This window comes from Erythrolamprus reginae, chromosome 2, assembly GCF_031021105.1.
Source record: "Erythrolamprus reginae isolate rEryReg1 chromosome 2, rEryReg1.hap1, whole genome shotgun sequence".
NCBI classification, from domain to species: domain Eukaryota; kingdom Metazoa; phylum Chordata; class Lepidosauria; order Squamata; family Dipsadidae; genus Erythrolamprus; species Erythrolamprus reginae.
Window position 1 is genome coordinate 23,168,379 of NC_091951.1, and position 27,449 is coordinate 23,195,827.

General features: G+C 44.5%; 1 protein-coding gene and 4 pseudogenes across 1 annotated transcript; all 5 read right to left on the reverse strand.

Moving 5' to 3' along the window:
• LOC139159977 (zinc finger protein 850-like) overlaps window positions 1–27,449 on the reverse strand; it is an 82,729-nt pseudogene that overhangs the window by 18,337 nt on the left and 36,943 nt on the right.
• On the reverse strand, window positions 1,315–2,910 carry LOC139159943 (zinc finger protein 436-like; annotated as a pseudogene).
• Window positions 2,905–15,688, reverse strand: LOC139163215 (zinc finger and SCAN domain-containing protein 2-like; annotated as a pseudogene).
• Window positions 15,486–25,149, reverse strand: LOC139159914 (zinc finger protein 84-like; annotated as a pseudogene).
• On the reverse strand, window positions 24,214–26,531 carry LOC139163216 (zinc finger protein 572-like). Its single transcript, XM_070744174.1, has 3 exons — window positions 26,499–26,531; window positions 26,095–26,214; window positions 24,214–24,962 (listed from the first exon to the last, which is right to left on the reverse strand). Exons 1-3 carry the CDS (start codon window positions 26,529–26,531, stop codon window positions 24,387–24,389), a joined length of 729 nt encoding a protein of 242 aa, XP_070600275.1. The 3' UTR covers window positions 24,214–24,386.

Genomic DNA, 27,449 nt, shown 5'->3' on the forward strand with positions numbered 1-27,449 from the left:
AATTCCTGATGGCGGCCCTGGCTCACCTCTCCATAACCCCACCCCCATAATGACCAAAGCCCCCCCCCCCCCCGCCATGGAAAACTGGTCTAGCTTAAAGCCGGTCCTGGTGCAAAAAAGGTTGGGGACCTCTGTGTTAGCCCGAGGCTTTGGCCACCAGGGGTCGCTGTAACCTCCAGCCAACCCCGACCCTTTCGAATCTCCGCGGGATTGTGTCGATTCCGCTTGCAACACAATGGCCCCGATGTTCTTTCTGTCACCCACCCGTGACGCCTCCGCGCCGTCTTTTTATGCCTTTCCCCGCACCTGGATTGAGCACCTGCGTGCTATGCTTGAACATGGAGGTTCCACTTTCTACAGGAATAGCGAGCTCTGAAGGACCGGCTGTTACATACTCTCTTTTACCAGGAAAGTGTTAAATAGGTGAAGGGTTTTTTTAAAAAATAAACTGCGTCCTGAAGGATAATTTCCCTTTAACTCCCCCCCCCCCACTGCCCCCCTTCCTGCATTTCTTACGCTTTCCGAATTGTTGAGATTCACCCCAGCAACAACGAAAGCACCAAGCTAAGAGTTTTATCTAAGGGAACTACCGGAAAAAGAATTAAATAAGAGGAAGGAGGGGAGTCGACATTTCGGGACCTACTCTAGAGCGGCTGAAGTTGTGGTTTTAACCCGTTCATCTTCTTTATGCAGAAATTAGTCGCGAACAGCATTTTATAGCACAGATTTAAAGCGACAAAAAAATATTTGCAATAACCATTCATTTTTGAAATAAGTCCTCCTAGGGCAGCTTATAACAATAAAACAATAAAAACAGTATCCAAAGAGCCAGGGCCACCACAGAGAAGGCCCTTCCCTGTGGGACTGCCAACTGCCACTGTTTATAATCAACGGGACTCAGAGAAGGCCAATCCTGTGGGCTCTAATAGGTCGCTGAGAGGTATGCGGCAGCACACGGTCCCTTACATAGTCTGGTCCTAAGACATTAAGGACTTTATACGTGATATCCATCACCTTGAATTGTGACCGGAGACTAATTAGAAGCTAGTGCAGTACACAGTGCAGTACCTAGGTACACCCACAACAGCTTGCCCGGCTGTGTTTTGGACTAACTGAAGTCTCCGAACACTTTTCAAGGTAGCCCCATGTGCAGCACATTGCAATATACAAGATGTACGGCGATGAGGGCATGAGCCTCCTGGTCCAGGTAGGGGCCACAACTGGTGTACCAGGAGAACCTGGGCAAAGGTCCCCCTGGCCACAGCCGAGAGATGTTCATCAAGCCTCAGCTGTGGATCCAGGAGGATACCCAGATTGCGGATCCTTTCTGAGGGGGATAAAGTGCCTCCCACCCCCCAGAATGACAGATGGACAAATGGTATAATCCTTCGGAGGGAATGCCTAGAGCCTCTCCATCTTATCGGAATTAATCTTGAGCCTGTTGACTCCATCCAGACCCTTACAGCCTCCAGGCACCGGCACATTGACTATTTTTCTTTTATATATGTTGTTTGTCCATCGTGTTTGAGGACGACTTGACATCTACTGGGTTGTGGGTTGTACTCGATGTGTTTGCAAGTGGCTGGTAAAGCCCATAGGGGCATGAAATATTCTGCCAAATGTTGGGCAGATATATGTGGGCACCATTGTCACAGCATTTGCATTTGTAGCCCTGGCTTTGTGGAGTGCACGCTTCTCTGCTGCTGAATAATAATAATAATAATAATAATAATAATAATGATGATGATGATGATGATGATGATGATGATGATGATGATGTACTAGGAAGTTTCTCCTTAATTCCAAGTTCCTTCCCTCCTTGATTAATTGGACACTTGTATGGTTTCTCTCCTATGTGAGTCCCTCTGGTGTTTCAGCAAGCCAGAATTGAGACTGAAGCTTTTTCCACAATCAGAACATTCAAAGGGTTTTTCTCCTGTGTGAGTCCTCTTGTGTACCACCAGGCTGGAATTCTCACTGAAACATTTTCCACAATTAGGACATTCAAAGGGTTTCTCTCATGTGTGAGTCCTCAGGTGCCTTACAAGGGGGGAACTGTGACTGAAACATTTCACACACTCTGTACATTTGTATGGTTTCTCCCCTGTTGTGGATCCTCTGGTGTAACACCAGGCTGGAATTCCGACTGAAACTTTTCCCACAATCAGGACATTCAAAGGGTTTTTTCTCCTGTGTGAGTCCTCTTGTGTACCACCAGGCTGGAATTCTCACTGAAACATTTTCCACAATCAGAACATTCAAAGGGTTTCTCTCCTGTGTGAGTCCTCAGGTGCCTTACAAGGGGGGAACTGTGACTGAAACATTTCACACACTCTGTACATTTGTATGGTTTCTCCCCTGTGTGGATCCTCTGGTGTTCCACCAGGCTGATGGGGAATTCCGACTGAAACTTTTCCACAATCAGGACATTCAAAGGGTTTCTCTCCTGTGTGAGTCCTCAGGTGCCTTACAAGGGGGGAACTGTGACTGAAACATTTCACACACTCTGTACATTTGTATGGTTTCTCCCCCGTGTGGATCCTCTGGTGTTCCACCAGGCTGGAATTCCGACTGAAACTTTCCCACAATCAAGACATTCAAAGGGTTTCTCTCCTGTGTGAGTCCTCTGGTGTTTCACAAGGGTGGAACTGTGACTGAAACATTTCACACACTCTGGACATTTGTATGGTTTCTCCCCTGTGTGGATCCTCTGGTGTTCCAGCAGGCTGAAATTCTTACTGAAACTTTTCCCACAATCAGGACATTCGAAGGGTTTCTCTCCTGTGTGAGTCCTCTTGTGTATCTCTAGGTGGGAATTCCGACTGAACTTTTTCCCACAATCAAGACATTCAAAGTGTTTCTCTCCTGTGTGAGTCCTCTTGTGCATAGCTAGGTGGGAATTCTCTCTGAATTGTTTCCACAATTTGGACACTTGTATGGCTTCTCTCCTGTGTGAGTCCTCTTGTGCATAGCTAGGTGGGAATAATCTCTGAAGTTTTTCCCACAATTTGGACACTTGTATGGCTTCTCTCCTGTGTGAGTCCTCTGGTGTCTCAGCAAGCCAGAATAGGTACTGAAGCTTTTTCCACAATCAGGACATTCAAAGGGTTTTTCTCCTGTGTGAGTCCTCTGGTGTCTCAGCAAGCCAGAATAGGTACTGAAGCTTTTTCCACAATCAGGACATTCAAAGGGTTTTTCTCCTGTGTGTGAGTCCTCTGGTGTACCACCAGGCTGGAATTCTCATTGAAACATTCTCCACAATTAGGACATTCAAAGGGTTTCTCTCCTGTGTGAGTCCTCTGGTGGCTCACTAGGTTGGAATTCTGACTGAAACCTTTCCCACAATAACAACATTCAAATGGTTTCTCTCCTGTGTGAGTTCTCTTGTGTATCTCTAGGTGGGAATTCCTACTGAACTTTTTCCCACAATCAGAACATTCAAAGGGTTTCTCTCCTGTGTGAGTCCTCTGGTGTCTCACTAGGTTGGAATTGTTACTGAAACTTTTCCCACAATCTGGACACTTGTATGGTTTCTCCCTGGTGTGAATCCTCTGGTGTATCACTAAGTTGTCATGCTTGCGAAAGCATTTACCACATTGCGAGCAGTTGTAGGGCATCTTTCCTGTGAGGACTCTTCTATGAACTACAGGGGAGCTATTCTGACCAAACCTTTTCCCACATTCAAAGTATTTGTAGGGCTTTTATCCAGTGTGGAGCCTCTTGTGATTTGAACTCTGTGCTTTTCCCACAATAGCTATGAATTATGGGGGTTTCTTAAAGAAATTTTTTAAAATTTCTGCTTCAATTTGCTTTGCTTTTCAATGTTGCTTGTTGTCCAGTGTTCTTATATTGGCATCATCTTTGCCTGTAAGAGTCAAATGAAATTGTAAATTTAAAAATAATAATAATAATAATAATAATAGAGAAGACATTGATAACCAAAAAGAACAACAGTTAATGCCGATGATTTCTATTCACCAGAAAATAATTTGATATGGAACAAGACTGTAACTCTTCTTCTCTCAAGAGGAAATTGATGATATTTCTATATTATTTGTAATTTCGTAATTGTCCAGGTGTTTTTTTTTTGGTTGAAAGTGTACTGTACGTATGTTTTTCTATTTTCTTTTTTGTGTATTACAAATATTGCAAATATGTCAATGTATATATTTTCTTTCTTGCTTTTAAAAACAAATTAATAAAAATTACTTTTAAAAAAAGATGCATATTTTCATTAACTTATATTGCAATAACCTCATACATAGAATATTTTTGTACTCTCTAGAAAAGTACTGGAGTTTCAGTTTGTATATCAATTGGTTGCATTTTTGTCACCTACTACGTTTTCTTCCCATTAAATTCTTGAACAGAAAAAAAAAAAGAAATTGTAAATTTTATTGTTTATGAAATGGTTGCAGAAGTTGTGAAAAAAGTAGTACAGGGAATTCTTGAGATATGACATGCCATTCAATGAAAGTTTGAAGTGATAACACACACACCCCATTCTAAATACAAATCCATTTCAAAGTTGAAATTTTGCAGACCCTCCAGCTTTCACTAACTTCAGAGATTCTGCAGCACCACCCACCCATTTCCTCCCAACTTTCCCGATCAGTCCTCAGAGGCTCCAGACCCCAATACATTGGCCTGCTTTGCCAATAGACTTGATTCTAGGCATTTCTGAGTCACAGAAGGGCAGCATAGGAAAATAAATAAATTCCTCCCCAACTCCACTCCCCTGTCACTGTTCACTTACTTCATTTTTGAGGGCTCAGGAAGTCAGCTGGGCCACATACATAATCAAGAGATAGACATACAATCTCTTGTTTCCATGGCAATCCTTTTGTCCACCCAGCATAAATCAGTAGTGATTTACCCTGTCTGTGGAGCAAAGGGTTGCCAATGGAAGCAAAAGAGACCAGGTTTATTCTTTGCTCTACCAGTATAAGATTAGTGTAAATTTAGGGTGACCTCGCTACAAGATCAACTCAGCTCCGCACACTCAAGCTGGATCCTTTTCATCAAAGGACTCCCCAAGGGGATAAAGTCTTGGGGAATCCTTTTTATTTATTTTTTATTTATTTATTTTGTCCAATACACAATTAGGGTTTTAGTGGGTATACATATATACACATAGTAAAATACATGATGAAGGTTATAGAGGAGATACTCATAGTAATATATTTATTTATTTATTTATTTATTATTTGGATTTGTATGCCGCCCCTCTCCAAAGACTTAGATATACTGTATATCTAAGAAAGAATAGAAAAGAAGATATAGTAATAGAACATATCAATGAAAGAATAGAAGAGATATAGGAATAGAAGAAAGGTATAGGAGATATAGGAGAACAATAGGACAGGGGACGGAAGGCACTCTAGTGCACTTGTACTCGCCCCTTACTGACCTCTTAGGAAACTGTAGATAATCTAAGGATAAAGTGTTGGGGGTTTGGGGATGACACTATGGAGTCCGGTAATGAGTTCCACGCTTCGACAACTCGGTTACTGAAGTCATATTTTTTACAGTCATGTTTGGAGAGGTTAATATTAAGTTTAAATCTGTTGTGTGCTCTTGTGTTGTTGTGGTTGAAGTTGCAGTAGTCGCCGACAGGCAGGACGTTGCAGCATATGATCTTGTGGGCAATACTTAGATCTTGTTTAAGGCGTCTTAGTTCTAAACTTTAATAAGGGTGACTCACAAGGAGGGCCACCCTGAAGTTCGCGGAGAGCAGCAGCTTTCTTGTTGGCCCCAGGGTTTCTTCCCTCTCTGCCGAAGACGAGGCAGCCATCATGGCCACCGTGAAGCAGGGGCAGCTGAAGAAACTAAGATCGTGCTGGAGCCGTGTAATTAGACAGTGATTGGAGGTGGGTGAGGTGAATGTTAATTTTTGTTTAGGTTTTGACCAGAAAAGAAAATCTGGGAAATGAGACACTCTGGAATGTTTTAAGCAGCAATTTTGGAGAGGCAGAGAGAAATTGTAGGAATAACAGGAAACAAAATCTATAAAATATGAAAAGACTGGATGTACGATATAAATCTTACTGGCATGACTTTGATCAGGCGTTTTGAAATGTTAAACATCTGACTGCTTATATATTGAATATAAATATATATTGAAATATATTACTTCCGAGAAGAGACTGGACTTCCATCCCTCACAAATGCTGTAGGGTCTCCTGCTTGTGTGCGGGATGGAGGGGAGGGGGGTTAGGCTAAATCAGAGGTCCCCAACCTTTTTAGCACCAGGGACCGGCTTTAAGTTAGACGAGTTTTCCACGGCCCGGTGGGGGGGGGCGCTTTGGTCATATGGGGGTGGGGTTATGGAGGGGTGGAGCTTAGTGACGCAGCCCTCCACACTTCTCCACAGAGCGGGGAGAATCAGGAGGCTCCTTTGGCGGCTGTGGGCTGCCTGGCTTTGTGATTTTGGCTGGGGGGGGGAGTTAGGAAGGTCCTACTTCTCCCCCCCCAGCCAAAAATTCAAAGCCTATCTGCTGGATACGGGCGATGAGTGGGACAGAGTGGCGCGGAAGCCTCTTGCAGCAGCTGCCACAGCCACCGGCTTCGGCGCCGCTCGTCCTGCTCATTGCCCGTGTCTGGCAGAAGCTGCTGCCCGAGTGCTCTTGGCCGGCGGGATTTAAAGTGCTGGGGTGGGGGGTGTCCCAGCGGGAGGCGAAGCACTGGGGTGGGGGGGCTGTCAGGACACACCCCACCCCAGCACTTTGAATCCCGCCGGCCAAGAGCACTCGGGCAGCAGCTTCTGCTGGATATGGGCGATGGGCGGGACGAGCGGCGCCGAAGCCGGTGGCTGTGGCAGCTGCTGCAAGAGGCTTCCGCGCCACTCTGTCCCACTCATCGCCCGTATCCAGCAGATAGGCTTTGAATTTTTGGCTGGGGGGGGAGAAGTAGGACCTTCCTAACTCCCCCCCCAGCCAAAATCACAAAGCCAGGCAGCCCACAGCCGCCAAAGGAGCCTCCTGATTCTCCCCGCCCTGTGGAGAAGTGTGGAGGGCTGCGTCACCGCCCGACGCCCCACCCCGTCCTGCATAATGTTCTCTGCCGGGAGGGCAGCGGCGCCGCGGACCGTCTGAAAACCCCCAACGGCCCGGTCCTGGTCCGCGGACCGGCGGTTGGGGACCTCTGGGCTAAATGACCTACAAGGTCCTTTCCAAGTCTTGTTATTCGGTTATAAAATCGAACATTCTTCCAAGGTTTTTCTATCTATTTCAAGTTGCCCCAATAAATTTGAAAAAATCTTTCTTTAACACTCTGCCCAAACAAATAAAGAAATTCATTTGGACAAAGAAAAAGGCCAGAATAAAACTGAAAAACCTTCAAGATCATAGATCTAAGGGGGGACTTGGACTTCCAGATTTTTACATTTACTATCAAGCCACAATCCTAACAATGATAAAAGACTGGATCACTCTTAAGAACACAAGACTCTTAACCCTAGAAGGTTTCGATCTTCTTGCTGGGTGGCACGCTTTTTTAACAACAGACTACCACAAAATACCTAAATACTTCAAAAATCACTACTTACGTAAAACTTTAATAACAACTTGGTTTACGATTAAGAAAAAATATTATATTTCAATACCAAAATGGACATCTCCCAACGAATTACTAATTTTTCCCAACCTTTTTTCCCATACCAAAATTCTGAGATACCAACAATTACTTGATAAATCAGATGCTCTCATATCAAAACAACAATTGAACGATCAAGGAACAAACATGGATTGGCTAACATATCTACAAATTAAGTTAAAATACGAACAACACAAAAAACATTTTGGATTCCAAAATGACAATGTGATAGATACGATTCTTTTCGGCCCCCCTACAAAAATGATTTCCAAATTATATTGCTAACACAAGAAAACTGTGAAGAACAAGTGAAAGGCTGCATGATAGCCTGGGCTCAGAATTTTGGGTATATGATCAATTTAATCGAATGGGAGAAAACTTGGACACTAAACTACAAAATGACAACAGCGATGTCCTATAAAGAGAATCAGATAAAAATGTTTTATCGATGGCATTTGCCCCCAGCAAGAATATCCAAAATGTTCCCCAACTTCTCACCTACCTGCTGGAAATGCAAAATAAAACCGGGAACATATTACCACACATGGTGGACATGCCCGCTTGCGGAAAAATACTGGACAACCATCCAAAACTTAATTGATCAAGTCATGTCAATTAAATTGCCACTCAAACCCGAGCTTTACCTTCTAGGCATATTTAGGCAAAACCTTACTAAACCACAAAAATATCTCATTCTACAAATTATAACTGCAGCTAGAATATCCTATGCTCTTTTTTGGAAACGAGACCAAATACCCTCTTTATTTGTAATAATCACAAAAATCATAGAGTGTGCCGAAATGTCGAAAACAGCAATGGAATCACAAAACAAAAAGGATTCAGAATATTATGAAATATGGGGAAATTGGTACAAATGGGTTTCTCAAAAAAAAAATCAAAATTACCTATAGAAAAACCACTACCTTATTAAATCACCAAACATATCCAAACCTCGAACACCCAAATCAACTTTAAACCAACTAAAAGATTGAGCACCAAAAACCATTCAAATTTGCAATAAAATGCATACCACATCTCTTTTTATTTGTCTTTCAACCAACTTAATACATATTACAACATTAACAACTTTCATCAACACAACTAACATATATAACTTACTTACTATATTACCTATATACTCCCTATACTACTACCAGACAAAAGTCGTCCCTGAAAACGTCTGCACTAAATGCAGATTTTTCTCTTCTCCCTTTTCTCCCCTCTTTCCCCCCCTTTTTTTCCCTCTCTTCCCCTATCTCTCTTTTTATCCCTTTAATTTAGCAATATTTCTATAACCTGTTATTATCCAATACATATCAAAAGAAGTAAAACATTTACTATCATAACCTTAGAGAATTTTTCATTTTCTTTATTCACTCCTTATCCACTGTTTGTTTATGTTTAAGAAACACAATATTTCCACCAAAAAGTTGATTTAATGTCTACGTACAATGATTAAGAAATATACTATTCCTTCCAAGAAATATATGTACTACCGTGTTTCCCCGATAGTAAGACCCCCCCCGATTGTAAGACATATGGGGGGTTTCAGGGGGGTTGGCTAATATAAGCCATACCCCGAAAGTAAGACATATGTCTTACTTTCGGGGAAACACGGTACTAAAAGCGGCGCTGGCGAGGGAGCTTCGCGCCCAGGAGAGTCTCCCAAACCCGGCGCGGATAAGGACTCCTCGGCCGGCGGAGGAAGCGCGGCGGCGGCAGCAGGCTCCGGAGGGAGCTCGGGCAGTGGCGAGAAGACGGGATTCCGGGTGCCGAGCGCCACCTGCCCGCCGTTCTCGCCAAGGACAGGCAGCCCCAGTTCCACCACCTCGGCCTGCTCGCCCAGCCTCTTGCCCAGCGGGAAGAGCAAAGGCGGCGGCGGGAGTAGTGGAGGCGAGGCAGAGAAGAAAGCGGCGGGTAGCTGGCGAGGCGCCGACTAGAGGGCTGGACCCCGCCGCTCCCGCCGCCGCCTTTGCCTCTTGCCCGGCGGGAAAGGCGACGAAAGGGGCTATCGGGTCCCTTCCAATTGCCCGGCCGGCGTCGCCTTAGTCAGCAGCGGAAAAGCAAAGGAAGCAGCAGGAGAAGCGAAGTTCTTGAATGGTGGCGGCGGCCCTTGATCGCAGCCGATGAGGTTCGGCTTTCTTCGCTTCTCCTGCTGCTTCCTTTGCTTTTCCGCTGCTGACTAAGGCGACGCCGGCCGGGCAATTGGAAGGGACCCGATAGCCCTTTTCGTCACCTTTCCCGCCGGGCAAGAGGCAAAGGCGGCGGCGGGAGCGACGGCAAAGCAGCGGGGTCCAGCTCTCTAGCCGGCGCCTCGCCAGCTATCTGCCGCTTCTTTCTTCTCCGCCTCGCCTCCACTACTCCCGCTGCCGCCTTTGCTCTCCCCGCCGGGAAAGGCGACGAAAAGGGCTATCGGGTACCTTCCAGTTGCCCGGCCGGCGTCGCCTTAGTCAGCAGCGGAAAAGCAAAGGAAGCGGCAGGAGAAGCGAAGAAAGCCGAATCTCATCGGCTGCGATCAAGGGCCGCTGCCACCATTCAAGAACTTCTGCGAAAGACGTATTTCAAAATAAGAAATTAAAAAATTGCCCGGGACAATATAAGACATACCCCCAAAGTAAGACACAGTGGGGCTTTGGGGGGTAAAAAGATAGTAAGACACTGCCTTACTATCGGGGAAACACGGTATAATCTACTCCTAACATAATGTATATGCTTTATTTCAATTGTTTGACTTTGTATCTCTTCCCTCCTCTCCCCTCCCCCGGATTCCCCTTTCCCCCTCTCTTTCCCTCTTTTCCTTTTTCTTTTCCATTATATTTATAAATAAAGTATATTTTTTAAAAAAGAAAGAAATATATTACTTCCGAGAAGAGACTGGACTTCCATCCCTCAGAAATGCTGTAGGGTCTCCTGCTTGGGTGCGGGATGGAGGGGGGGGGGTAGGCTAAATGACCCACGAGGTCCTTTCCAAGTCTTGTTATTCGGTTAGCCCGAGGCTTTGGCCAACAGGGGTCGCTGTAACCTCCAGCCAACCCCGCCCCTTTCGAATCTCCGCGGGGTTGTGTCGATTCCTCGAAAAAAGAAACGCCGCTTGCAACTCAATGGCTCCGATGCTTTTTTTGTCACCCACCCGTGACGCCTCCGCGCCGTCTTTTTATGCCTTTCCCCGCACCTGGATTGCGCACCTGCGTGCTATGCTTGAACATGGAGGTTCCACTTTCTACAGGAATAGCGAGCTCTGAAGGACCGGCTGTTACATACTCTCTTTTACCAGGAGAAAGTTAAATAGGCGAAGGTTTTTTTTTTAAATAAACTGCTTACTGAAGGATAATTTCCCTTTAACTCCCCCCCCACTGCCCCCCTTCCTGTATTTCTTACCCTTTCCGAATTGTTGAGATTCGCCCAGCAACAACGAAAGCACCAAGCTAAGAGTTTTATCCAAGGGAACTACAGGAAAAAGAATTAACTAAGAGGAAGGAGGGGAATCGACATTTCGGAACCTACTCTAGAGCGGCTGAACTTTGTGGTTTTAACCCGTTCATCTTCTTTATGCAGAAATTAGTCGCCGGAACAGCATTTTACATCACAGATTTAAAGCGACATGGAACAAAAAAAATATCTGCAATAACGATTCGTTTTTGAAATAAGTTCTCCTAGGGATGAAATGTATTCCTTCCTTCCTTCCTCCTCTTCCTTCCTTCCTCCCTCCTTCCTCTTCCTTCCTCCCCTTCCTTCCTCCCTCCTCTTCCTTCCTTCGTTCCTCCCTCCCTCCCTCCTCTTCCTTCCTCCCTCCCTCCCCTTCCTCCCTCCCTCCTCTTCCTTCCTTCTTTCCTCCCTCCCTCCCTCCCTCCCTCCTCTTCCTTCCTCCCTCCCAGGGAGCTTACAACAATAAAGGGCAGCTTACAACAATAAAACAATAAAAACAGTATCAAAAGTTATCAATACATTCATAACATATCAAGCATCCCAATCAATCATATCTAAGTCAGAATTAAGGGTCAGTTCTCACGGCCCCCAGGACTGCTGGCAAAGTCAAGATTTTCAGAGCCTTCCGGAAAGTCAGTAGGGTGAGGGCAGTATGGCAGCGGGGGGGGGGGTTAATTGGTTCCAAAGAGACGGGGCCACCACAGAGAAGGCCCTTCCCTGTGGCCCGCCAACCGCTAATGTTTATAGTCTACGGGACTCGGAGAATGCCAATCCTGTGGGCTCTAATAGGTCGCTGGGAGTTATGCGGGAGGAGACGGTCCCGGAAATAATCTGGCCCTAAGCCATTAACGGCTTTATAGGTGTATAGGTATATCCATCACCTAGAATTGTGACCGGAGACTAATTGGAAGCTAGTGCAGTACACAATGCAGTACCTAGGTACACCCACAACAGCTTGCCGGGCCGTGTTTTGGACTAACTGAAGTCTCCGAACACTTTTCAAGGGTAGCCCCATGTACAGCACATTGCAATATACAAGATGCAGGGTGATGAGGGCATGAGCCTCCTGGTCCAGGTAGGGCCGCAACTGGTGTACCAGGAGAACCTGGGCAAAGGTCCCCCTGGCCACAGCCGAGAGATTTTCATCAAGCCTCAGCTGTGGATACAGGAGGACACCCAGATTGTGGATCCTTTCTGAGGGGGATAAAGTGCCTCCCACCCCCAGAATGACAGATGGACACATGGTATAATCCTTCGGAGGGAATGCCTAGAGCCTCTCCATCTTATTGGGATTAATCTTGAGCCTTGACTCCATCCAGACCCTTACAGCCTCCAGGCACATCACATTGACTGTTTTTCTTTTATGTATGTTGTTTGTCCATCGTGTTTGAGGACAACTTGACATCTACTGGGTTGTGGGTTTTACTCGATGTGTCTGCAAGTGGCTGGTAAAGCCCATACGGGCACAAAATATTCTGCCACATCTTGGGCAGATATATGTGGGCACCATTGTCACAACATTTGCATTTGTAGCCCTCGCTTTGTGGAGTGCACTCTTCTCTACTGCTCTGAATAATAATAATAATAATGATGATGATGATGATGATGTACTAGGAAGTTTCTCCTTAATTACAAGTTCCTTCCCTCCTTGATTAATTCCATCCACTGTTTATTGTCAGGCTTTCTGGTACTATGGAAAATAGGTTGACTCCCCCTCGCTCAAATACTGGAATATTGCTATCATATGACTCGTAGCTCTTCTTTTCTCTACGCTAGCCATATCCAATTCATGCAATTGTTCTTCATACGTTTTAGCCTCCAGGCCTTTAATCCTCTACATTGGTCTTTTTGGCACTTTTTCCGAAGTCTCAGTATTTGTTTTATAATATTGTGAACAAATTTGTGCCATGTTGCATCTGGCACAGCAGGATATTTTATAAAAAAATGTGTCATTATGAAATAGATATCTCAGAGAAGCATATAGCTAAGTGGTCCTCGCTTAACTGTGGTAATAGGGACTAGAATTTTCATCACTTAGCAATGCAGGAATAAAGGGCAGGGGGTCCAATGCCTATATCTCTTCTCCACCAGGTCCAACTGCAAAGCAAAATAGCCTTTTTATTTAAAATTTTACATTGTTTTTTTGCACTAAGCCAAAGGCCTACCCCCCACAAGCCTATCATTCATTGCACACTTAACTTTGGAAGATCTCATGGAAGCAGCCATCATTTTCACTGCACCCACCATTCCTTAAGGTAGCAAAATAGAGCAATTTCTCCCTCTCCCTCACGACAATGACCCAGAATCAGACACCATTTTGGCCCTGAGGCAGTCATGGCAAAATGGCAGCCATTTCCTCAAATCCACCTCAGAGTCCAGGGATGAATCCAGGCTGCTGCCCAGACCGGGGGGGACACACACGAAACTGTGGGGTAGTGAAAATGGAGCTCCACCCCAGAGCACCCAATTTGCACTGAAAGATGTTGAAGGAAAATGCAGGGCATCTTGCATAAGCCACACCCACAGTGTGGTAGTAAAATATTTGGTAGCCCTTCACTGGATGAATCCCATGCCCAGTGAAAATAATGGCTGCTTCCATGAAATAATCCTGCAGCCCAGAGATTTGCATCCTACCGTCCCTCCCCAACATCACATTCAGAGAACTTCAAAAAATACAGACACGGAGGCTATGATGCTTGGTGGGGTCGGATTTAGGCCCAAGGACAACATGAAGTCTGTTTTAGGAAGCAGAGGCCTAGAGCAGTGTTTCCCAACCTTGGCAACTTGGAGATATCTGGACTTCAACTCCCAGAATTCCCCAGCCAGCATTCAATGGCTGGGGAATTCTGGGAGTTGAAGTCCAAATATCTTCAAGTTGCCAAGGTTGGGAAACACTGACCTAGAAAGACTCTGTGAGGGAAGGAAAATCCTGGGGAGACCTACGAGAAGAATTACCGGAGGCCTTTGGAAAGAAAGTCTTAGTCTGCAATTAAGCAAAGCAGGTAGGCCCGGTGACAGAATGGCCTCAGGCCTGCAGGAAACCAGTGGGGGTGGGAAAAGGCCTGGGTGCCGTTACTCTAGGTCAGATCTGGGCAAGATGTCGGCCTGCCCGCTGTCTGTGACTGGGCCGCGGAGGTCAGTCCAACTTTTCTAGACAAGAACTGGGTGTTCAAGATACGATATAATTATATACATAATATATAGTATATAATATAAAATATAATATATAATTATAATATAATTAACTCAGTTCTACCCAATAATATACAGTATTGAATAGAACTGAGTTAATTATATTAGTCCGGCCCTCTAAAACCATCCCAATTTCTCATGCCGCCCTATGGCAAAATTAATGACCCACCCCTGCTCTAGGGAAAGGCCTTTGGGAGGGAAGGAAAAGCCTGGTGGGTCTCTGTAAGGGAGGAAAAGGCCTTGGGGGAACCAAGGACTTAGAATCAGAGCAATAGGAGTCAGAAGAGATGAAGAAGAGGTGGCACAATTACACAGAATAACTATAAAAGGAAATCTGAGCAACAACAAAGCTAGGGGAGGTGACAGTATTCCAGCTGAGCTATTCAAAATATTGTAACACAATGCAGGAAAAGTGCTACACTCAATTTGCCAGCAAATTTGGAAAACTCAACAGTGACAAGTGACAGTGCTGAGATAGATAGATTGACACTTTATATAAAAGAAAAGAAACAGAATAGTTTTTAACATGGGATTTATTTTACCAATGGTGAACTAACAGAACGAGGTTAGAAACTAAACAGAATTTAAAAAGACAATAAAAATTTGTATTGAAAATTTTGCAAGATGGATAAACTAGTTGTCTGATTATTCTGTGATTAATATTGATATGTTTATTAAGATTACTACTGGGTTTCCCCAAAAATAAGAACCTGTCATATTTTTTTTAAACCATGAAATAATAGCTTGGCCTTATTACCACACATTAAAATGCCCGATTCGGCTTATTATTAGGGGATGTCTTATTTTGGGGAAAACAAGGAAGTATTATTGTGGTTATTGTTGTATCTTTACTTAAAATTCTGCCTAGTTAACAAACTGTTCAGATAGACATGGAATGTTTTATGTTTTTAAAAGAAAAATGTACCAATAAAACATATATTAAAAAAATAACTAAAACCTTTCCCACAATTTGGATCAGGGATGTCGAACTCAAGGTCCTCAGGCCAAATGTGGCCTGCAAGATGGTTAGATAGATCTGGCCCATGAGATTGCTAATCGGCCAACTGGTAGCAACCTTTAGGTAGGTCCTACGTTAGCACTTGGCCACCATCCCGGCCATACCAACTTTGGTCACACCATCCCTGAGATCAACCACAACTCTAATGCGGCCATCAATGAAATGGAGTTCAACAGGCTTGATCTGGACACTCATATGGTTTCTCTCCTGTGTGAATGCTCTGGTGTTACACCAAGATAGAACGGTCCACAAAACCTTTCCCACAATATGGAAACTTATATGGTTTATCTCCTATGTGTGGCTTCTGGTGTATCAGCAGGCTGGAATTGAAACTGAAGTTTTTCCCACAATCAGGACATTCAAAAGTTTTTCTCCTGTGTGAGCTATCTGGTGTTTCACCAAGGAGGATTTCTGACTGAAATGCTTCCCACAATCATAGGAAATGTTTCTCACTCTCATGGTTCCGCTCCCTTGTGATTGCTCTAATAGTTCACCAGGGAAGAATGGAAACGGAAACATTTCCCACAATCTGGACACTTGTTTTCTCCCCTGCGTGAATCCTCTGGTGCTTCACCAGCTCAAAATGGTGGCAGAAACTTTGCCCTCAATCTGGACATTCAAACGGTTTCTCTCCTGTGTGAGTCCTCTTGTGCATAGCTAGGTGGGAATTCTCTCTGAATTGTATTCCACAATATGGACACTCATATGGTTTCTCTCCTGTGTGAGTCCTCTGGTGTTTCAGCAAGCCAGAAGAGAGACTTAAGCTTTTTCCACAATCAGGACATTCAAAGAGTTTTTCTCCTGTGTGAGTCCTCTGGTGTACCACCAGGCTGGAATTCTCACTGAAACATTGTCCACAATTAGGACATTCAAAGGGTTTCTCTCATGTGTGAGTCCTCAGGTGCTTCACAAGGGTGGAATTCTGAATGAAACTTTTCCCAGAAACAGGACATTCAAAGGGTTTCTCTCCTGTGTGAGTCCTCTTGTGTATCTCTAGGTGATAATTCTGAATGAACTTTTTTCCACAATCAAGACATTGAAAGGGTTTTTCTCCTGTGTGTGTCCTCAGGTGATTCACAAGGTTGGAACTGTGACTGAAACATTTCACACATTCTGGACATTTGTATGGTTTCTCCCCTGTGTGGATCCTCTGGTGTTCCACCAGGCTGGAATTCTGACTGAAACTTTCCCCCCAATGAGGACATTCAAAGGGTTTCTCTCCTGTGTGAGTCCTCTTGTGTATCTCTAGGTCCGAATTCCGACTGAACTTTTTCCCACAATCAGGACATTCAAAGGGTTTCTCTCCTGTGTGAGTCCTCTTGTGCATAGCTAGGTGGGAATTCTCTCTGAATTGTTTCCCACAATTTGGACACTTGTATGGTTTCTCTCCTGTGTGAGTCCTCTGGTGTTTCAGCAAGCCAGAATAGTTACTGAAGCTTTTTCCACAATCAGGACATTCAAAGGGTTTTTCTCCTGTGTGAGTCCTCTGGTGTACCACCAGGCTGGAATTCTCACTGAAACATTTTCCACAATTAGGACATTCAAAGGGTTTCTCTCCTGTGTGAGTCCTCTGGTGGCTCACTAGGTTGGGATTCGTACTGAAACTTTTCCCACAATAACAACATTCAAATGGTTTCTCTCCTGTGTGAGTTCTCTTGTGTATCTCCAGGCTGGAATTCTGACTGAACTTTTTCCCACAATTAGGACATTCAAAGGGTCTCTCTCCTGTGTGAGTCCTCTGATGTCTCACTAGGTTGGAACTGCGACTGAAACATTTCACACACTCTGGACATTTGTATGGTTTCTCCCCTGTGTGGATCCTCTGGTGTTCCAGCAGGTTGTAATTGTTAGTGAAACACTTTGTACAATTAGGACATTCAAAGGTTTTCTCTCCTGTGTGAGTCCTCTGGTGGCTCACTAGGTTGGAATTCTGACTGAAACTTTTCCCACAATTAGGACATTCAAAGGGTTTCTCTCCTGTGTGAGTTCTCTGGTGTGTCACCAAACGGGAATTTGCAATGAAACTTTTCCCACAATCTGGACACTTGTATGGTTTCTCCCTGGTGTGAATCCTCTGGTGTATCACTAAGTTGTCATGCTTGCGAAAGCATTTACCACATTGGGAGCAGTTGTAGGGCATCTGTCCTATGAAGACTCTTCTATGAATTACAGGGGAGCTATTCTGACCAAACCTTTTCCCACATTCAAAGTATTTGTAGGGCTTTTATCCAGTGTGGAGCCTCTTGTGATTTGAACTCTGTGCTTTTTCCACAATAGCTATGAATTATGTGGCTTTATTAAAGAAATTTGATTTTTTTAAAATTTCGGCTTCAATTTGCTTTGCTTTTCAACGTTGCTTGTTGTCCAGTGTTCTTATATTGGCATCATCTTTGCCTGTAAGATTCAAATGAAATTGTAAATTTTATTGTTTATGAAATGGTTGCAGAAGTTGTGAAAAAGTAGTACAGGTAATCCTTGAGATATGACAGGCCATTCAATGAAAGTTTGAAGTGATAACACACACACCCCATTCTAAATACAAATCCATTTCAAAGTTGAAATTTTGCAGACCCTCCAGCTTTCACTAACTTCAGAGATTCTGCAGCACAACCCACCCATTTATTTCCTCCCAACTTTCCCGATCAGTCCTCAGAGGCTCCAGACCCCAATACATTGGCCTGCTTTGCCAATAGCCTTGCTTCTAGGCATTCCTGAGTCACAGAAGGACAGCATAGAAAAATAAATAAATTCCTCCCCAACTCCACTCCCCTGTCACTGTTCACTTACTTAATTTTTGAGGGCTCAGGAAGTCAGCTGGGCCACGTACATAATCAAGAAAAAGACAGACAATCTCTTGTTTCCATGGCAATCCTTTTGTCCACCAGCATAAATCACTAGTGTTTTACCCTGTCTGGGGAGCAAAGGGTTGCCAATGGAAGCAAAATCCAACAAACAAACAAACAAACAAAATACATAAAATAAAATAAACTAACAAACAAACAAACAAACAAATAAAATAAATAAAATAAATAAAATAAATAAAATAAATAAAATAAATAAAATAAATAAAATAAATAAAATAAATAAAATAAATAAAATAAATAAAATAAAATAAATAAATAAATTAAATTAAAAAAATAAATAAAATAAAATAAATAAATAAATGAGACCAGGTTTCTTCTTTGCTCTAACAGTGTAAGATTAGTGTAAATTTAGGGTGACCTCACTAGAAGATCAACTCAGCTCCGCACACTCATGCTGGATCCTTTCATCAAAGGACTCCCCAAGGGGCTAAAGTCTTGGGGAATCCTTTAATAAGGGTGACTCACAAGGAGGGCCACCCTGCAGTTCGCGGAGAGCAGCAGCTTTCTTGTTGGCCCCAGGGTTTCTTCCCTCTCTGCCGAAGATGAGGCAGCCATCATGGCCACCGTGAAGCACACATCAACTGGTCCTTAAATGAATGCAGCACGGAACCCATCCATTCTACTATATATAATACCGTCAACTATCTGGGACTCGACCAACTAGTAACTAACAATACCAGACTTGATAACTGTCTGGATCTCATCTTCTGCAACAGCAAAATTACAATACATGGCTTACAAACAACAGAACCATTTTCCAACAGCGATCACAGCATGATAAACTTCAGTCTCAACTTAAGCCACACTATGAACCACCAAAATAATACAACACCAAAATTCAATTTCAAAAAAGCGAACTACGAACTCATTGAAGCCCACCTCTCAACATTAAACTGGAAAACTCTATTCTCTGAATGCTACACTACTGATGACCTCTACAACACATTCCTATTCGAAATGAAAATTATCATCAGACTTCATGTACCTCTAACATGTACTATAAACAAAAAAAATAACCTCCCCATCTCACTAAGAAAATTACAAACAAGAAAAAAATATCTCTGGAGGAAAAACAAAAAAGGACAAGTTTCCAACTTCAAAAGCCGATATAAAAGCATTTGCAATCAAATAAAAACAGAATGCCTTAACTACTACAGCAAACAAGAGGAAAACCTCCTATGCACCAAATCTAATAGAGCTTTCTACAACTTTGTCAACAATAAACTCAAAGACTCTAGACCAATCCCACCTCTCAAAGGATCCAACAACAAAGAATACCACGATGATTCATCCAAAGCCAACCTCCTCAACTCTTTCTCTGGCTCTTTCTTTGTTAACAGCAATGGCTCATCCCCCAATTTCATCAATCGCACCTCAAACTTCCTCAACGACTTAACCCAAGTAGACTTCACTGAAGACCGAGTTGAAAAAGCATTACGTGACCTTAAACCTTCTCTATCAGTCGGACCAGATGGTCTATGTACTTACTTCCTAAAAAAGCTCTCTTCTGCCATAGCTGAACCACTAAGCATAATTTTTGAAAAATCCTTCAGAACCAGCACACTTCCTAAACTATGGTCGAAAGCAATGGTCATCCCCATCTTCAAAAGAGGAGACCCCTCTCTTGTAGATAACTACAGACCAATTTCACTATGCTGCATCCCATGCAAAGTCATGGAATCAATTATAAACAAATCAATTACTCTCCATCTAGAAACTAATAATTTGCTCTCTAACAAACAATTTGGTTTCAGAAAAAAACTATCCTGCAACCTGCAGCTCCTCCACTGCAAAAATATATGGACAACTCATCTAGATCAAGGGAAATCTACAGATCCAATTTATATTGACTTCTGCAAAGCCTTTGATTCAGTGGTCCACGACAAACTACTCCTAAAACTCAAATCCTATGGCATCTCAGGATCCCTCCATAGCTAGATTACAGCATTCCTGTCAAACAGACAACAAATGGTCAAAATAGGAAGCACCATATCCATCCCCGTCCCAGTTAAAAGCGGTGTTCCCCAAGGTAGTGTACTGGGACCAACGCTCTTCATTCTCTACATCAATGACCTTTGCAATTACATCACAAGCAACTGTGTCCTCTTCGCCGACGATGTAAAACTCTTCAACACCACTGATAACACAACTACTCTCCAAAAAGACCTTGACGCTGTTTCTGAGTGGTCTAACACATGGCAACTCCAACTCTCAACTAGCAAATGTTCTGTCCTACACATTGGGAAGAAAAATCTGAATTCCAAATACGAACTGAATAATCAAATTATCACAGATAATCCCCACTCGGTTAAAGACCTTGGTATACTAATAACAAAAGATTTAAGTGCCAAAGCCCACTGCAACAATATAGCCAAGAAGGCTTCAAGAGTTGTAAACCTAATCCTACGTAGCTTTTGCTCTGGCAATCTCACACTACTTACCAGAGCTTACAAAACTTTTGCCAGACCCATCCTCGAATACAGCTCATCTGTTTGGAACCCATATCGCATCTCAGACATTAACACCCTTGAAAATGTCCAAAGATACTTCACCAGAAGAGCCCTTCACTCCTCCACTCGAAATAGAATACCCTATGAGACTAGACTTTCAATCCTGGGCCTAGAAAGTTTAGAACTAAGACGCCTTAAACAAGATCTAAGTATTGCCCACAAGATCATTTGCTGCAACGTCCTGCCTGTCGGCGACTACTTCAGCTTCAACCACAACAACACAAGAGCACACAACAGATTTAAACTTAATATTAACCGCTCCAAACTTGATTGTAAAAAATATGACTTCAGTAACCGAGTTGTCGAAGCGTGGAACTCATTACCGGACTCCATAGTGTCATCCCCAAACCCCCAACACTTTACCCTTAGATTATCTACGGTTGACCTATCCAGATTCCTAAGAGGTCAGTAAGGGGCGAGTACAAGTGCACTAGAGTGCCTTCCTTCCCCTGTCCTATTGCTCTCCTATATTTCCTATACCTTACTTCTAATCCTATATTACTTCTTCTATTCTTTCATTGATATGTTCTATTACTTCATCTTCTTTTCTATTATTTCTTAGATATATTTTACTATGAGTATCTCCTCTATAACCTTCATCATGTACAGTATTTTATTATGTATATTTAGATATACAGTGATCCCTCAATCATCGAGAGGGTTCCGTTCCAGGACCCCTCGCGATGATCGATTTTTCGCGAAGTAGCGGTGCGGAAGTAAAAACACCATCTGCGCATGTGCAGATGGTGTTTTTACTTCCACCGCCGCCCGCCCTTCGCCCGCCCATCCCGTTGCTCGCGCCTGGGGTGCGCGCGCGCTTGGGGACACCCCAGCTCCGCTTCCCAGCTGGGAAGCGGAGCTGGGGTGTCCCCAATTGCGCGCGCGTCGCCTGCCCGCCCATGCTGTTGCCAGCTCCGCTTCCCAGCTGGGAAACGGCCCCAGCAACGTGCGCGCGCTTGGGGACACCCCAGCTCCGCTTCCCAGCTGGGAAGCGGAGCTGGGGTGTCCCCAAGCGCGCGCGCGTCGCCCGCCCACCCACGCTGTTGCCAGCTCCGCTTGCCAGCTGGGAAGCGGCCCCAGCAACGCGCGCGCGCGCTTGGGGACACCCCAGCTCCGCTTCCCAGCTGGGAAGCGGAGCTGGGGTGTCCCCAAGCGCGCGCGCGTCGCCCGCCCGCCCACGCCATTGCTGGGGCCGCTTCCCAGCTGGAAAGCGGAACTGGGGTTTCCCCCGCGCGCGTGCCGCCCGCCCACGCCGTTGCTTGCGCCGCCGCTGGGTTTTTACCGGGGCAAGAGGGGGAAGACCCAGGGAAGCCTCTGCCCGGCGGGGAAACTCCACCATCTACGCATGCGTGGAAGGGCACGCATGCGCAGATGGTGGAGTTTACTTCCGGGTTGAAAACTCGCGATATAGTGTTTCGCAATACTCGAGATCGCGAAACTCGAGGAATCACTGTATACCCAATAAAACCCTCATTGTGTATTGGACAAAACAAACAAACAAATAAATAAATAAAATAAGCAGGGGCAGCTGAAGAAACTAAGATCGTGCTGGAGCCGTGTAATTAGACAGTGATTGGAGGTGGGTGAGGTGAATGTTAATTTTTGTTTAGGTTTTGACCAGAAAAGAAAATCTGGGAAATGAGACACTCTGGAATGTTTTAAGCAACAATTTTGGAGAGGCAGAGAGAAATTGTAGGAATAACAGGAAACAAAATCTATAAAATATGAAAAGACTGGATGTACCATATAAATCTTACTGGCATGACTTTGATCAGGCATTTTGAAATGTTAAACATCTGAGTGCTTATATATTAAATATAAATATATATTGAAATACATTACTTCCGAGAAGAGACTGGACTTCCATCCCTCAGAAATGCTGTAGGGTCTCCTGCTTGGGTGCGGGATGGAGGGGGGGGGGTAGGCTAAATGACCCACGAGGTCCTTTCCAAGTCTTGTTATTCGGTTAGCCTGAGGCTTTGGCCAACAGGGGTCGCTGTAACCTCCAGCCAACCCCGCCCCTTTCGAATCTCCGCGGGATTGTGTCGATTCCTCGGAAAAAGAAACGCCGCTTGCAACTCAATGGCTCCGATGCTTTTTTTGTCACCCACCCGTGACGCCTCCGCGCCGTCTTTTTATGCCTTTCCCCACCCCTGGATTGCGCACCTGCGTGCTATGCTTGAACATGGAGGTTCCACTTTCTACAGGAATAGCGAGCTCTGAAGGACCGGCTGTTACATACTCTCTTTTACAAGGAAAGTGTTAAATAGGTGAAGGGTTTTTAAAAAAATAAACTGCTTACTGAAGGATAATTTCCCTTTAACACCCCCCCCACTGCCCCCCTTCCTGCATTTCTTAACCTTTCCGAATTGTTGAGATTCGCCCAGCAACAACGAAAGCACCAAGCTAAGAGTTTTATCCAAGGGAACTACAGGAAAAAGAATTAACTAAGAGGAAGGAGGGGAGTCGACATTTCGGAACCTACTTTAGAGCGGCTGAACTTTGTGGTTTTAACCCGTTCATCTTCTTTATGCAGAAATTAGTCGCCGGAACAGCATTTTACAGCACAGATTGAAAGCGACAAAAAAAAATATTTGCAATAACGATTCGTTTTTGAAATAAGTTCTCCTAGGGATGAAATGTATTCCTTCCTCCTTCCTTCCTCAGGGCAGCTTACAACAATAAAACAATAAAAACAGTATCCAAAGAGCCAGGGCCACCACAGAGAATGCCCTTCCCTGTGGGACTGCCAACTGCCACTGTTTATAATCAACGGGACTCAGAGAAGGCCAATCCTGTGGGCTCTAATAGGTCGCTGAGAGGTATGTGGCAGCACACAGTCCCTTAAATAGTCTGGTCCTAAGACATTAAGGACTTTATACATGGTATCCATCACCTTGAATTGTGACCGGAGACTAATTGGAAGCTAGTCCAGTACACAATGCACCACCTAGGTACACCCACAACAGCTTGCCCGGCCGTGTTTTGGACTAACTGAACTCTCCGAACACTTTTCAAGGGTAGCCCCATGTACAGCACATTGCAATATACAAGATGCAAGGTGATGAGGGCATGAGCCTCCTGGTCCAGGTAGGGCCGCAACTGGTGTACCAGGAGAACCTGGGCAAAGGTTCCCCCTGGCCACAGCCGAGAGATGTTCATAAAACGTCAGCTGTGGATACAGGACACCCAGATTGTGGATCCTTTCTGAGGGGGATAAAGTGCCTCCCACCCCCAGAATGACAGATGGACAAATGGTATAGTCCTTCGGAGGGAATGCCTAGAGCCTCTCCATCTTATCGGGATTAATCTTGAGCCTTGACTCCATCCAGACCCTTAGATCCTCCAGGCACATCACATTGACTGTTTTTCTTTTATGTATGTTGTTTGTCCATCGTGTTTGAGGACGACTTGACATCTACTGGGTTGTGGGTTGTACTCGGGGTGGTGTTCAAGATATAATATATAAGATATAATTATATGTATAATATATAGTATATAATATATAATATACTATATTACACCAAGATAGAACAGTACACAAAACCTTTCCCACAATATGGAAACTTATATGGTTTCTCTCCTATGTGTGGCTTCTGGTGTATCAGCAGGCTGGAATTGAATCTGAGGTTTTTCCCACAATCAGGGCATTCAAAAGGTTTTTCTCCTGTGTGAGCTATCTGGTGTTTCACCAAGGAGGATTTCTGACTGAAATGCTTCCCACAATCATAGGAAATGTTTCTCAATCTCATGGTTCCGCTCCCTTGTGATTGCTCTAATAGTTCACCGGGGTAGAATGGAAACGGAAACATTTCCCACAATCTGGACACTTGTTTTCTCCCCTGCGTGAATCCTCTGGTGCTTCACCAGGTCAAAATGGTGGCAGAAACTTTGCCCACAATCTGGACACTGAAACGGCTTCTCTCCTGTGTGAGTCCTCAGGTGCTGCACAAGGTTGGAACTGTGACTGAAACATTTCACACACTCTGGACATTTGTATGGTTTCTCCCCTGTGTGGATTCTCCGGTGTTCCAGCAGGCCGTAATTGTGAGTGAAACACTTTCCACAATTAGGACATTCAAAGGGTTTCCCTCCTGTGTGAGTCCTCTGGTGATTCAACAGGCTGGAATTCTGACTGAAACTTTTCCCACAATTAGGACATTCAAAGGGTTTCTCTCCTGTGTGAGTGCTCTGGTGTTTCACAAGGGTGGAACTGTGACTGAAACATTTCACACACTCTGGACATTTGTATGGTTTCTCCCCTGTGTGGATCCTCTGGTGTTCCAGCAGGCTGTAATTGTGAGTGAAACTTTTCCCACAATTAGGACACTTGTATGGTTTCTCCCTGGTGTGAATCCTCTGGTGTATCACGAAGTTGTCCGGCTGTTACATACTCTCTTTTACCAGGAGAAAGTTAAATAGGTGAAGGGTTTTTTTTTTAAATAAACTGCTTACTGAAGGATAATTTCCCTTTAACTCCCCCCCCCACTGCCCCCTTCCTGCATTTCTTACCCTTTCCGAATTGTTGAGATTCGCCCAGCAACGATGAAAGAACCAAGCAAGAGTTTTATCCAAGGGAACTACAGGAAAAAGAATTAACTAAGAGGAAGGAGGGGAGTCGACATTTCGGGACCTACTCTAGAACGGCTGAACTTTGTGGTTTTAACCCGTTCATCTTCTTTATGCAGAAATTAGTCGCCGGAACAGCATTTTACAGCACAGATTTAAAGTGACAAAAAAAATATTTGCAATAACGATTCGTTATTGAAATAAGTTCTCCTAGGGATTAAATCTATTCCTTCCTTCCTCCCTCCACTTCCTTCCTCCCTTCCTCCCTCCTCTTCCTTCCTTATTTCCTCCCTCCTCCCTCCTCTTCCCTGCTTCCTTCCTTCCTTCAAATTTGTATGTTGCCCACCGCACTCCCAAAGGAACCAGGGCGCCTTACAGCAATAAAACAATAAAAACAGTGTCAAAAGTTATCAATGCATTCATACAATATCAAGCATCCCAATCAATCATATCTAAGTCAGAATTAAGGGTCAGTTGTCACGGCCCCCAGGCCTGCTGGCAAAGGCAAGATTTTCAGAGCCTTCCGGAAAGTCAGTAGGGTGAGGGCAGTATGGCAGGGGGTGGGTGTTAATTGGTTCCAAAGAGACGGGGCCACCACAGAGAAGGCCCTTCCCTGTGGGCCCGCCAACTGCAACTGTTTATAGTCAACAGGACTCGGAGAAGGCCAATCCTGTGGGCTCTAATAGGTCGCTGGGAGGTATGCAGCAGGAGACAGTCCCTTAGTCTGGTCCTAAGACATTAAGGGCTTTATACGTGATATCTATCACCTTGAATTGTGTCCGGAGACTAATTGGAAGTTAGTGCAGTACACAGTGCAGCACCTAGGTACACCCACAACAGCTTGCCTGGCCGTGTCTTGGACTAACTGAAGTCTCCGAACACTTTTCAAGGGTAGCCCCATGTACAGCACATTGCAATATACAAGATGCAAGGTGATGAGGGCATGAGCCTCCTGGTCCAGGTAGGGCCGCAACTGGTGTACCAGGAGAACCTGGGCAAAGGTCCCCCTGGCCACAGCCGAGAGATGTTCATCAAGCCTCAGCTGTGGATCCAGGAGGACACCCAGATTGCGGATCCTTTCTGAGGGGGATAAAGTGCCTCCCACCCCCACAATAAAGTGCCTCCCACCCTCACAATGACAGATGGACAAATGGTATAGTCTTTCGGAGGGAATGCCTAGAGCCTCTCCATCTTGAGCCTTGACTCCATCCAGACCCTTACAGCCTCCAGGCACCGGTACACCACATTGACTGTTTTTCTTTTATGTATGTTGTTTGTCCATTGTGTTTGAGGACGACTTGACATCTAATGGGTTGTGGGTTTTACTCGATGTATCTGCAGGTGGCTGGTAAAGCCCATAGGGGCACAAAATATTCTGCCACATGTTGGGCAGATATATGTGGGCACCATTGTCCCAGCATTTGCATTTGTAGCCCTGACTTTGTGGAGTGCATGCTCTGATTAATAATAATAATAATAATAATAATAATAATAATAATAATAATAATAATAGATTAGATTTGTATGCCGCCCCTCTCCGACTACTCGGAGCGGCTCACAACAAATATTATTCTGGCCTCAGATGTCTGGCAGCTTTGGTGGATCAGCATGGACCATGTTGGTGGATCTTATGCCAGAGTTTCCCAGGAGGTGGTGTTGATATCGAGGGACTTGAAGGAGACCTGCTCAGCGTGTCTGGGCTTTCATCAGCAGGGTGGGAATGGATGGCAGGCCTGCTCTGCAGGGGACCTCAGTGCCAAGCACCTTATCTTGCCACCTTCTATGGAGGCAGGTCATGTGGAAGTGGCTCAATTGCCTAGCATGTCTCCTTTATATAGTCAAAGATTAGATTAGATTTTATTTATTGGATTTATATGCCGCCCCTCTCCGAAAACTCGGGGCGGCTCACAGCAAGACAAAAACAATACATAATGACAATCCAATACCCACCAATTCAATTACAATTTTAAGGTAAAATTCATAAAAAACAAACCCAGAGTATTAAAACAAATAAACAAAACACGCATACAATCAATCTAATACCAAAACAACATGGGCATGGGGGAGATGTTTCAGTTCCCCCATGCCTGACGGCAGAGGTGGGTTTTAAGAAGTTTGCGAAAGGGAAGGAGGGTGGGGGCAATCCTAATCTCAGGGGGGAGCTGGTTCCAGAGGGTCTCACTGGCACACAACAGTCTCACTGGCACACAACAGGGTAGTTAGCACGATTGCTCGGTAGATTTTGAGCATTCAAGGCTTATTCCACGTTGGCTTTAT

What these genes read in the sequence shown, in the direction of transcription:
- LOC139163216 (XM_070744174.1), bottom strand. Translation starts at nt 26,531, where the DNA reads ATGGGCTTTACCAGCCACCTGCAGATACATCGA. An exon ending in GCCACCTGCAGATACATCGA is followed by an intron (nt 26,215 to 26,498) that starts GTAAAACCCACA and finishes CTGGATCCACAG; the next exon opens with CTGAGGCTTGATGAACATCT. An exon ending in CCCTCATCACCTTGCATCTT is followed by an intron (nt 24,963 to 26,094) that starts GTATATTGCAAT and finishes GTGATACACCAG; the next exon opens with AGGATTCACACCAGGGAGAA.